General features: G+C 32.1%; 1 protein-coding gene across 50 annotated transcripts in view; it reads right to left on the bottom strand.

Annotated features, from left to right (window-relative positions):
* LOC114341578 (extracellular matrix-binding protein ebh) overlaps window positions 1-14,038 on the bottom strand; it is a 369,628-nt gene that overhangs the window by 213,701 nt on the left and 141,889 nt on the right. For all 50 annotated transcript variants that reach the window (XM_050657458.1, XM_050657487.1, XM_050657456.1 and 47 more), the window contains 4 exons: window positions 13,591-13,760; window positions 11,228-11,511; window positions 7,100-7,314; window positions 6,208-6,340 (listed from right to left, as the gene is read on the bottom strand). In XM_050657458.1, the coding sequence (XP_050513415.1) occupies window positions 6,208-6,340; window positions 7,100-7,314; window positions 11,228-11,511; window positions 13,591-13,760 (802 nt within the window). The remainder of the gene's footprint in view (window positions 1-6,207; window positions 6,341-7,099; window positions 7,315-11,227; window positions 11,512-13,590; window positions 13,761-14,038) is intronic.

Below are 14,038 nucleotides of genomic sequence, written 5' to 3'. Positions count from 1 at the left end.
TCTGTCTATTGGCCTTTATATATCTGACTAGATGTTCCTTTCCCAATAAAGACTCTAACTCGTTATTGTATCTGCGCCTCCATTCGTTTGTCACGCTGTCTCTGCAAGGGCCATATATCATTCGAAGGATTTTTCACGCAATTTATTTACTTCTCTTTTTGTTAGCGTCCATGTTTCGCTTCCATACGCGACTGCTGGTTGTATTATGGTCTTATATATCTGGATTTTTGCACCTTATGAAAGTAGTTTTGACTTCATAAGATGTTGCATTGCAAAGAAAGATCTGTTTCCTGTCATTATTCGCGTTTCAACTTCTCACTCTATTTTGTACTTATTTGTGATTGTTGCCCCTAGATATTTAAATTCTTTTTTGCACGATTGATCATTTTTGACTGTTTACCGTGACAGATTTTACGTCAGTAAGTGACATTTACTAGCAACTCGACGGTAAGTAATCCAACTCGACGGTAAGTACTCCAACTCGACGGTAAGTAATTCACTTACCGTCGAGTTAAAAAATCTCTTAATTTTAATTTATTTTTTGAAAGAATAAAGAAAACGAACGAATTATTTATTAATAATGAAACTTATGGTACAATTTGTTAAATTATTTAATGAAATCGCACTTGTTTGGGCTGTGGTTTCACTTCTAACAGAAACTCCTGCAGAATCTCATACATTAGTAGTATTACTAGTATTGCACAATATTTTTTCGGCAAAATCTATTTTATTTTGAAGAGAATCTTCTACATAGCTTTCTGCCACTGTCGATGAACGCCAATCTCCATGACGCTTTAATCCGAGGACATCAACACCTTTATTAGCCAAAAGCGTTGCTGATGTCCTCCTGAACGAATGGCCAGTATAGTTCTCGGGATTAGGCAAATTTAAGAATTTGGCAATTTGAGAAGGCCAGCCCCCGATTATCCCTTTCCCTATTACTTGAGCACAACATTTTCCTTTGGCGTATCTTAAGAACAAATGATTTGATTTTAATTGTAATGGACGAAGTTTTATATACTTTTGCAGAATTTCTAAATATGGAATTTTATCGTCTGGTTTATTAACGACTGTAAAAGTACGCTGGATGTTCGTTTTTGTATTGGGTACTTTTACAATCATTAAACCATCGGTTTGTTGGATGTCATTCACAGTAATATTATATAATTCGTCTCTTCTACAGGCACCAGATATTCCCAATATCATTGCGACCTACAAATTATGAAAAAATCTTCATTAGAGTATTTCTTTTACCTAAACTAGCTTATATTACCTTGTGAACTAGAAATTCTTCATCCGGTGCTTCCATCAGAAATTTTTCAAATTGCTCCCGTGTAAAAATGCTCGCTTTCTTAGGCCTATAGCCAACATTTTTTATTTTCAAATACGCGATCAAAGTTGAAAACTTGGAAATATCAATGCCATCATAAAGAAAAACGGTGGATTTAATCATTGAATATTCTGCCCAGAGGCTTCCAGGAGCTTTCAACTGCATATGTCTTTGAACGAAATATGCCAATAGAGTCTTTTCTTCGATTCTTAAATTCTTGCCTTCGCACCATTTTTTAAAACTTTGGTAGGTATTTTGATAACGGATTTTGGATTTTTCGGGAATAATTGCGGAACACCCTTCTTCCCAAGCCCGTTCAATTTCTTCAAATTCACTTTCGCTCATATTTTAATTTATAATAATCAAAATTGTACTTAAAATTATTGACAACTAAATAAAAACTCAATTCTCCATTGTTATTCTGCACCCTAGTTACTACCTAACAACCAAAGTATCTATCTTGATAAAATGAATGAAACTAGTCAATATGACGAAAATGTTTAATTTTATAATTTATAATGGTATCAATCGTGCAAAAAACGTTATAAGCATGTCGAACGTTAAGGGTAACCGATCTCAGACAATAATTGGAATCGTCGCCCGCTCCTTCTCCAAACAATTGTCTTCGATCGGTATAGAACCCTTACCGTTCTCCATACTTAATATACTATAATCACTTTGACGGTATGATAGTTTATATTAATTTATCTTCATTTAAAAAGCAAACTTTTCAACCTAATATAAACATTAATAATATTGAAAAATATTAAAAATATTAAGGTGAAACAGTAGCGATCAACAGGTAGCGAAAACGCGTTCCAAGATTGCGGCTGTAATTTTGAATATTTTTTCGAGATATTTGGCACACGTACTCGTAATATAATAAAGAATGGCGGTACAGAGCCCAATTTGAAAAATATATTAATATGTGGAAATTACTCTGTAATTAAATACAATATTAAAAAAAGAGCCTGTACCGCCATTAAGAAGAACAAAAAAGTACACTTTCTTCATATAAACTTTTTTATCCGATGCCTAGATTTTGTGTCATTTTGGAACTACTAATGAAATAAAAAATTTTAGTAGTTCCAAAATGACACAAAATCTAGGCATCGGATAAAAAAGTTTATTTGAAGAAAGTGTATTTTTTTGTTCTTCTTAATGGCGGTACAGGCTCGTTTTTTTAATATTGTATTTAATTACGGAGTAATTTCCACATATTAATATATTTTTCAAATTGGGCTCTGTACCGCCATTCTTTATTATATTACGAATACGTGTGCCAAATATCTCGAAAAAATATTTAAAATTACAGCCGCAATCTTGGAACGCGTTTTTGCTACCTGTTGATCGCTACTGTTTCCTCTTAACAGGGCCGTGCGGTGCTATGATGCGGTGAGGCAGCCGCATCAGGCGGCATCACAAGGGGGGCGGCATAATCGGTAAAATCAAAATACAAATTGAGCCATTCAATAATTAAAAATATATATAGGACCAAGTGTCAGCCGAAAATATTTAACTGGTGAAGGTTTAACAGAACTTATTTTGACAAATTTGGAAAAATTAGTTCTTGATTTAAAACGGCTCTGAGGACAAGGCTATGATAACAGGGTTAATATGAAAAGAATAAAAATGGGTGTGCAAAACAGAATATCTGAAAAATATTCTGAGGGCGTTTTACGTGCCCTGCGCATGCCACCTTAGTCATAAATCACGCAGCGTCTTCTTCTACAGAAACAACAACCGAAACCACAACAGAACCAAGTTCTGAAAAAAACATGTTTCACAACTAACATTACAACCGTTGAGTAGTACTAGATGGTTAAGTCGAATAGATGCATTGAAACCTCTAAGATTTCAATTTTGTGAAATATATAATGCCTTATTCGAAATAATAAAAGACGTTAACAATGATAATTAAAAATTATAACTTTATATGCCATGTAGTTTTTTGGCATGATATTTTATTTCATATAAATTCAGTCTCGGAGATGTTGCAACATGTAACTATAAATTTGTCAGACTGTGTAAAAATGTTGTCAGAAACTATGGAAAAAATGAAAATTTACTGACAATTTGGCTATGACAAAATGAAAATTACTGATAATGAAATTGCAGAAAATCTTGTAAATAAGTTCCGAATTTCCTGCTGAAAATGAATATTGAGGCAAGAGAAAAATGCGTCAATTTTTTCTGTGGATCAGCTCTCGACAGAGGAAGATAAATTTAAAGTAAATTTTTTCATCTATATTATAGACATTGGCTTTATTTCTTTGATTGATCGATTTTCGCTTTTAGAAACTCATAATAAAAATTTTAAATTTTTATATGATATTTTTAAATTGAGGGAAATATAAGAAAAGGGAAAAGGGGACGATGATAAAATAGTAGAAAAATACTAGAAAATCCTCATTCAATACTTTTCATAGAAAAATAATCGGATATAGAGGCAAATGATTTTCTAGAAGAATTATTGCATGATTTATCCCAAATGATACCATACTCCATGAAACCTTTAGAGGTTTTGAACTATCTGTGCCAAAATAACCTAATTTCTTTATACCCAAATATAGTTGTGTCACTAAGGGCTGGTATTATCTGTCCCGATTAAATCCCGGTTAGAGGAATTTTGTCATGCGAGGTGCAGAAAGTACCGGCCCTAATAATTTTATTAACACTCTCTGTCTCGCTAGCTTGGGGAAAGAAGTTTTTCAAAATTAAAAATGATTAAAAACTATTTACGAAGCTCCATAAGACAAGCAAAACTAAAAAAATTAGCACTTATTTCGATAGAGTCCTCACTAGCTGCTACTTTAAACTACACCAATCTGATTGACGAGTTTGCCAAAATTAAGATCAAAAGGATAAAATTGTAATTTTCATAAATAATGTTATTTAATGTTAATACATGTTTCATTTAATTTTAAGTATGTTTTGTTTTTAAAATAAAAGTTTTCCTTCATTTTGTGTAATTTCATTTAATAAAAATAAATGCTAGTATTAAGTTTCAATAATATTTAGGGGGCGGCATTTCGAAGACTTGCATCATATTAAAAAGATGTACCGCACGTCTCTGCCTCTTAATAAAAGATTTTTAATTGAAAACTTATTGGTCCATTTCCCTAATAACACCTCCATGGATTCTAAGAGTTGCAAGCCAGATGGATGCTGAAGCGAAGAAGGCAAGAAGGAATTCAATGACTTACAATTCACAATCCGGTCTGTTCAGCTGGTAAATTCCAACGGAAAATATACCTAGTTACTCAAAGGAGTAAAGACCAATATAAAAATAAAATAAAAATTCCTTTTTTTATTCAGTTGCAATGCGAAGGCAAAACTGTCTTATTTTTCACTTAGAACTGTTACAGAGAGCGCAAAAAATAAGACAGTTTTGTCTTCGCATTGCAATTGAATAAAAAATGGAATTTTTATTTCAGTTTTATATTGGTCTTTACTCCTTTAAGTAACTAGGTCCATTTTCCGTTGGAATTTACCAGCTGAACAAACGGGATCGTGAATTGTAAGTCTTTGAATTCCCTTTTGTCTTCTTCGCTTCAGCATCCATCTGGCTTGCAACTCTTAGAATCCATGGAGGTGTTACCAAGGAAATGGACCAATAAGTTTTCAATTAAAAATCTTTTATTAATATTTTTAATATTTTTGAATATTATTAATGTTTATATTAGGTTGAAAACTTTGCCTTTTAGTGGTCAAATGACGCTAGTCACCTACTCCATTAACGTCAGTTGCAATGCGGGGATAAGCTTTCGTGGTTTTGTCACTTCGAGCAGAGAGATTTTTTGTTTGAATAAATGACAAATTGTATAACTCTTTTATTACATTTCATTTCATATAATGTGAGAGTCCATCAATCCCTTTCTAGACAGAGAATGTTCTTTAAAATACAGTCAAGTTTATGTCATTTATTTGTTTTTTTGTGTTTTAACCATGTTTTAGCACATGTAAGGTTATTAAATGCAAACGTTTAGAAACAGACTAACTCTTGTTGGGCATGGTAGATAGGTCAATTAGTTAGAAGTATAGGCAGGATAGTTTAGATCGTGGGTTCAAAGCTCACCCGGTGTGAGTTGTTTAAAATTTATTAATTTGGTTGGTTTTTACTATGTACCTATACCTCGTCCAATTTACTTACCGTTGCACGTCATCCGCGTCATAGCCTGTGACACGATACCAACACGAAATATTTAGGCGGTGGGTGTGTTCTTTTTTAGAATCAAAATGATTCTAAAGGGGAACGCACCTACCGCCTAGATATTTCGTGTTGGTATCGTGTCACAGGCTATGGCGCGGATGACGTGCAACGGTAAGTAAATTGGACGAGGTATATATGTGAAGTCAAGCTGAAAGCGTACCTAAACTTTTACGTTGTTCTAAGATCTAAAGCAACGTTTAATAAATAGCTACAGTCGGAAAAATGAAAGAATACCCATGAACGAACATATAAAATACGCTGTATTTTCCTGTCAGCGTGTCACAAAGAAAATTGTCCAGTGCAAGTACATGTAACAATAATTATTACATGTACTTGCGCTGGTCAATTTTTTGTGTGACACGGTGACAGGAAAATACAGCGTGTTTTATATGTTCATTCATGGGTATTCTTTCATTTTTCCTACTATGCTAGTGGGTAACTGCGAGACTTGCAAGACTCTTGCTGCAAGACCAAGATCGTGAGTGCAATACCAAGACCAAGACCAAGACCAGGTATATTGGTACAAGACCAAGACCAAGACTGCATAAGTCTCGTCTTGTTCTTGCATTTGGGCAACACTACAAGAAGGTCGTGTACATATGCAATATTCGTTATAAAACAGATTACAAAGAGAGCACTAGATAAAAGTAAGTCAAAAGCTTACCTTTAGGAAGTCTCTTAACCACATTACGTCTGGCTTGGGATCTCCAATCACTTCGCAGAGAATGATGATATTATCGCCTTCAAATGCTTCTGTGGATCTGGGCTTCTTCAAAAATCTTGGTTCTTTAGAATATCTAAAAAGTATAAAAAGTGTATAAGTATTAATTTGAATTTTAAATTAATAGAACAAATACTCTAATTTAATGGATGTACGCATTTATCATGGGGTTAATATAGATTCAGGCCACTTCTTGGTAAGGGTAAAGATGATCGAGTAACAACAATAACGTACCTTAGAAGTAACCTTGATGAAACTTGGGACCACCCACTAGAGATAAGACCACGTGGAAAAGGCACGTATAGTGTTTTACAAAATGCAAAACGTTCTATACAACCGCCAGCTGGGTATCTCATTGAGAACTATAATACTTAAGTGCTATGTTTTCTCCACCTTGCACTATGGTGTTGAAGCCTGGCCAATGACAGAAGCAACACAAAAAGAATCCAAGCATTGGAACTCTCGTGCTACCGTAAAATGCTCTGAATATCCTACATGAGCCGTACGACAAATGCGGAAGTCTTGCGGAGGATGAACAAGGAAAGAGAGCTTATGCTTATAATAAAAGAACGGAAAACGTAATATTTTGGTCACATCGTAAGAAATCAAAAGTATGGACGGCTCCAACTTATAATCGAAGTCAAAATCAATAGCAAAAGAGGACCAGAAAGAAGACGCAACTCTTTGCTTAAAAACCTACGACAATGGACGAATATGACCTCCATAGAACTATTCAGGGCGGCTGCAAATAAGATTAAAAATGCGCAAATGTAATGGCCAACGTCCTTAAGAAAAAGGCACCGCAGGAAGAAGAAGAATAATTTTTTAGACTTACGGAATATCTGATTTAATCTTCACTGTCTGGTCCTGTGTATCAGCAGATCTGTCAACAACTTCCACTCTGGCAGTGCTCTGAGCTCGTCCAACTTCATTGCTGCAGACGCAAGTGTAGAGTCCGGAGTCTTTCTTCAGAATTTTTCCTATTGATAGCAGAACAATTCCGTCGTACGACAGGGTTATCACAAAACGCCTTGAGGGACGCAGACGGGCCTAAAAGATTATTTTAATACAGTACATTTAATTTAAAATTCAAACAAGCTTATATTTTTCTAAAACTTTTTGAAGATATTCTTCTTTAGCGGTGAATCGATTAAGGGGAAAATTTGATTGATCCCCGCGCATGCGCACACCGACAGTATGGTATTAGTGGTTATACGGGCTCTGATTGGGTGTTGAAATTTTGAAATGATCTGTCAATAATTGTTCAATATGGAGATTATCGGTAAACAAAAATATTGTATAATATTAGTTTTTATTGATGTGTGGACAGAAATAAAATCAAATTTATAATTATAGTGACTTTTTATATAGTTTTGAAAAGCCGCAGGTACGTAATTCTAAATGTTTCAGTTGGAAATACCTAATAGTTTCAATACCTATCTATTTGGAAAATGTAAACAAAATAATGTAGTTACCTATTAGTAGGCAATGCTTTAATTTACATAATCTGATTACGAACAAACTTTCTACAAATCTTCATCTCATATATTGATTTCTTACACTATATTTTGTTGTATTTTATTTCGACAAAAATCAAAATAATTTTATTAAATTCATATAAATTTATGGTGTAAACGTTTAGTTTGTGTATATTCCCACATGACGTACACGCCAATGTGGTCTAGTTTGAAATGCCGTCAGCTTTCGTACTGCGCGGTAGACGTCAAGTGGGTTCGAGCCCCAAGCAAGTTATTGTTTTTTTTTATTTTTTTTTATAGATTTTATGATTGTAAGTATATTATTATATAATTTTTTAAGATATTCTTCTTTTTTGAAAGTGCTAGATAAGAAAGTTAGTTTGATTTTTAAATAAAATAAGTACAAATAACCTTTTAAGTATATTTACTTCGTTTAAATTACCTATTACATATATAATAGAAAAATATCTTCTTACGTGCGTACAAAGTACACACACATTCTTTTTTTTTTGTTAGTTTATATACATGTTAAAGTAAAAGGTTCTACTCGCAGATTTGGTCGCTAATTGTTTATTACATGTTTAAACAATAACAATTGTTTTGTAAGAATAATTTTAAAAATATCGTTGAATTCATCATTTTACTTTGATCAAATATGTTTCTATTTTGTTTTTGATTATGCTGAATCCGAATATGGCATTGCAATTTGAACATTCTTATACAGAAGCTCTTATACAGTATGTCTGAGTAGCTAGGAACCACATGGAAAACTTTTTTATTATCAATTTTACGAAAAAAAGTTATTTTTTATAAAATGCTCTGGATAGTCAAAAATCTAAAACTCAACCATCAGATATCAAAATTTATCAATTTTATACGAGTTATGCCAAAAATATGAATTTCGTTAAAGAGAAAAGTACATTTATATTCCAGAACCAATATCAAAAAATGCTATTATGAAAAGTTGTTTGAAATTAAAAACTATGTTTAAATATACAATTACATCATTCTAATAGAAAAAAAAAACTTTTCAATTTTTTCTCAAATTACGGATACTCATCATCATTTTATTACAATTATGATAACTATTTTATTATCACTTTTACGAAAAAATGTTATTCTTCATAAAATGCTCTCCCTGGTCTAAAATCTAAGATACAACCATCAGATATCAAACTGTTTTAATTTTATACGAGGTATGTCAAAAATATGAATTTTTCTTAAGAGTTAAGTGCCTTTATTATTCACAATATTTTAATTAGAAGGATATAATTGAATACTAAAACAAATTTTTTAATTCCAAACAATTTTTCTTGATAACAATTTTCGATATTGTGAAATGTAACGGTACTTTACTCTTGAGTGAAATTCATATTTTTTGACATACCTCGTATAAAATTAATTAAATTTGATATTTGATGATTGCATCTTAGATTATATACGATGCATAGTATTTTATAAAGAATAACTTTTTTTAGTAAAACTGATAATAAAAAGTTATCAATAGGTTCCAAGTTATGCAACATACCTACTGTATAAGAGCTAAAAAAATTTTTTTCTACGAGCGTGCAAAAATGTCTACTTTCGCGCACGCATTTTAGTTTAGAAAGTTTTACTTTTCCGCACGCGTGTTACTTTTCCGCACGCGTGTTACTTTTCCGCACGCGTGTTACTTTTCCGCACGCGGTTTTTACTTTTCCGCACGCGTGTTAATTTAGATATGTTAATATGGCCTTAAAGTAATTATAATACATGCAATAAACTAATATTTAGATATTATTTACTAATTTATTTCAAATATATCTTATTGTGTTCCTGTTTTAACGCGACAATTCGATGAAATAAAATTATTTTGACATAATATTCGAAAGTCAAATCGGTAGACAATAACAGTCGTTTTGAATCATCGTCATGGAAACCAAGATCGTCGTCATGCTAACTAATTATATTGAAAGTTTGGTTTTGACAACCTTGTCAAAGAATTAATTTGTGTATGTAGTTTCATATTAATTAAATTAATTGATTAAGATTTGGTAATTATTTAAAGACTCTTAGAAAAAATATTGTTCCTAACTCTTGCAGAAAGTCTCTTTTCCGCACTCGACTGCTTGCCGATCTCCCGCTTTGCGTCGTTCGGCAAACTGCAGTCGCGTGCGGAAAAGAATGACTTTCTGCACTTGTTAGGAAAATAACTATTTGCTGAACATTTATTATTGTTGAAGCTTATTTTTAAATGTATTTTAGGTAAGTTTTACAGAAAAAAGTTTGGATCACTTTGTATAAACATTTTTTTAGTTGGTAATTTTCGGTTTTTGTATTACATTTTTGTTATCTTTCTAAATTTTCTCAAAAAGAAATAGTCTATTTCATTTCTAAAGTAAAATAATTTAGTGCATTTTAAAGATTACATCCTAAGCTTTAAAAAAGCACTTATAAAACTCTAATAGATATGTTCAAACTTGAGTAATACCGTCTTAGAGTGGTGGTAATTCAATAAAACTACGAAGATTTCAAAAATTACATTTTTTGAGACGTCATATCATTTGAATTAAATTTTTTAAATTTTTTTGAATGAAACATCATTTAGTAAGATACTTGAAACGTAAGTTGGGCAAAATTGAGGGTTTTATAAGAAATATTGTATTAGTTACACATTTTTAAAAATTCACTGTATTCTTTGACTGATGTCCACCATCCCATTAATTTAAATTATTTATTAACATTAGAAAATAATGAGTTGGTATACCGACTATTGTATAAACATATTTTAGATATTAAGCTTAAATTGTAATTGTAAAATATAGAGTAAGTATTTCTTGTAAATTGTTATATGTTAAAAGAAAAAGAAAAGAAAAGAAAAGAAAAAAAAGAAAAGGAATATAAAAAAAAAATAATAAAATAAAAATAAAAAAAAATAAAAAAAAATAAAAAAATAATAAAAAAAAAGAAAGAAAAAATATAAAAAAAGATATATAAAAAAAAAATAGAAAAAAAAAATATAATAATTAAAAAAATATAAAAAAAAAATATGTAGATAAAAATGAATGACGAACTTGGACAGTCCATAGTAAAATAGCTTTCGAATGAAGTAGAGGGCTAAAGAAGAATGTTGCAGTTTTTGCTGTGGAACTCTGAGAACATCATTTGGAAAAAAATTAATAAAAATATATATATATATATATATATATATATATATATATATATATATATATATATATAAAATTATTAAAAAAAAATACAAAAATAATTATTTATTAGTAGAATTGTTTATTATATTAGTATTAGTTTTAGGATAAGATACGAAAAAATGACTAATAAAATAAAAAATAGTAAAATTGGCGAATGGATTTAGTGTCCGCAGTCATATAAACCCAAACAAACAACAACACATTTTTAAATCATTTTTAAACAAAATTCATGTAAGGCCCAAAGATGGCCTATTTATTTTCCGATAATCTGCCCAGACTATATGGTGATATACCTACCCCATCTTTGTACCACGTCAATCCAACTCCTGGGTATGCTTCAACTCTAGCAGATAACCTTAGTTCTTCTCCTTCTTTCACTTTAATTTCTGATGGTTCGACATGGCTGACGAAAACTGGGGAAATGTAGTCTTTGATACCTCTATCAACGACGAGATTGCAGTGGCACGATACGGATCCGTGATCATTTTCTGCTGTTATGCTGTAGGTTCCAGAATCATCCATGTGGGATTTGATGATCTCCAAAGTTTGGAAGTTGTCGTCAGTAAAGAAAGAGTGGCGATCTAGAATAAATATATAAATAAAACTGCTAAAAGTGCTATGTGGGGTATCAAATTGATCTAGAAGCGAGCCGAGCAACAAGAGATATATACCTGTGGCTCGGTGTTACTCACTTCATAGATCCCTACCGAAACTGCGTACAATCCGAACATTTCACTGTCTAGAACGAACTTCTAAACTTTCTTTCTCTTGTAAGACAGTTTAGAAACAAATTGGTAGCTCTACTGTCTCTTTAAGTGTTTATCGAATTATACTGAGTAAAATAATTAGCTAAGTTTGTATTTTTTTACTCTTCTTCTTCTTTCTCGAAACACCTTATGCCCTTCAGGGGCGTCGGAGGTTTTATTCATCCTCTATCCATACCTTCCATTTTTTGCGGTCCTTTGCTAACTCTTTCATTTGTTGATGTGTTTTTCCATTTTCCTGTCCAATTTCTATGATCTGATCGATCCATCTTTTGCTTGGCTTCCCTTTCCTTCTTTTACCATATCTTTTTAATTCCATCACCTGCTTTTGTAGTCTTCCCTGGTCCATTCTGTTAATGTGTCCATACCATTTTATTTTCTTTTTTGGATCTTGGTTATTATCGATTCCTGTTTCAGTCTTTGTCTAATAACTTCATTTCTTATTCTGTCCAATTTCGTTTTTCCTGCTATTTTTCTCAGCTGCTTCATCTCCGCTGCGTTTATTGCACTGTCTAGTTTGGCATTGTTTACCCATGTCTCACTTGCATATATTAAAATTGGTACAAATATTGCATTGTATACCTTCAGTTTTATTTCTTTATCTATTTCCTTCCTTCCAAATATTGTTTTATTTAGCGCATAGTAGATCTTATTTGCTTTTTTCGTCCTGTATGAGATTTGTTAATCTAGCTTTCCATACTCTGATATTATTACTCCCAGGTATTCAAAGGTCGAGACTGTTTCTATTATTTCGTTTTTGCACCTAAATATCGTTTGGTTTATTTCTTCCTTTTTCTTTTGGGTTACTATCATGGTCCTCGTTTTCTTTACATTTAAGTACCTCCATTTTTAAATTTTCTATTTCTTCCACCCAGATATCGATTAATTTTTGCATTTTCTCTTTATCCTCTGCTATTATTATTAGGTCATCTGAATATAGTAATCCCTCCATTCTCATTGGTACTAAATTCCTCTATCCTTTTGTTGACTGTAATTGCCTTGACCTTCTTTTAGCGCTCTTCATTACTCTGTCCATTACTAATATAAACAAAACTGGGCTGAGACTGTCCCCTTGTTTTATTCCTCTCCTTAGGTTTACTATTGGCGATGTGTTTCCGTTTATTTGTACTTTAGCAAGTACGTTTCTATATGTACTTTTTGCCACGCTTATTATCTTTTGCGGGATTTGCAGGACATCCATTATTGACTATATTACTTCTCTATTTATAGAATCAAAAGCAGCTTTAATATATCTATAAACGTAATATACAAGTCTTCTTCTATTTCGTTTTTCCTTCCAATTATATTTCTTAGTATGTATATATTATCTGTTGTTCCTCTTTCCTTCCTAAAAGCAGCTTGTTCTTCTTCTAGTTTTCCTTCCAGTTCTTTCCTGAGCTTCCGTTCTATTATCCCGGTGTAGACTTTAAGTGCCACTGATGATAAGCATATAGCCCTATAATAGTTATCACATTCCGATTCATTTCTTTTCTTGTGTATTTGTATCAATAAATTTTCTTTCCAGTTTTTCGGTATCGTTTCTGTTCTCCATGCTTCCCTCAATTTATTCCAGAGTTTAGAATTTGTCAGTAAAGAAAGCGTGGCAATCTAGAATAAATATATAAATAAAACTGCTAAAAGTGCTATGTGGGGTATCAAATCGATCTAGATGCGAGCCAAACAACAAGAGATATACCTGTGGCTCGGTGTTACTCACTTCATATATCCCTACCGAAACTGCGTACAACCCGATCATTTCACTCTCTAGAACGAACGTCTAAACTTTCTTTCTCTTGTAAGACAGTGCAGAAACAAATTGGTAGCTCTAAAGTCTCTTTAAGTATCGAATTATACTGAGTAAAATAATTAGCTATAAATTGTATATTTTTTACTCACCGTCTTCTTTAATTTGTTTTCCATCGTGGTACCATTTCACATTGGGACTTGGATAACCAATAATCTGGCAAGTTAATCTAACTGGATAACTGATTTCGATTCTTCGGTCCCTCAGCCTCATTGTAAATTGTGGGGGTAGTGGGTCAGTGCTGTTGAAATTATTTATTCCCCTAGAAATAAGGAAATCAAAAACTAGGTAATCAAAGGTATACAGTTATTGTTAAATTTGAGGTCTTCAAAGAATTAAAGCAAACATTTTTTTTGGTCTTGTAGATATAGTCCTGTCGCCAGGGGGGTACAACGGCCTCCTTAATTCAGATGGACTTACCCAAGTTTCTTTTATGTATTTTGACCCGTAGAACACGAATTTTTTGGGTAACAGTTGATCCGGATGTCGATAAGATTGTTATACACAAAGAACTTGAGGAATTACATAACAGCGATTTTT

This window comes from Diabrotica virgifera, chromosome 8, assembly GCF_917563875.1.
Source record: "Diabrotica virgifera virgifera chromosome 8, PGI_DIABVI_V3a".
Classification (NCBI taxonomy): Eukaryota; Metazoa; Arthropoda; class Insecta; order Coleoptera; family Chrysomelidae; genus Diabrotica; species Diabrotica virgifera.
Note: the sequence above shows the minus strand (reverse complement) of the source record. Positions and strands in the feature narration are given on the sequence as shown.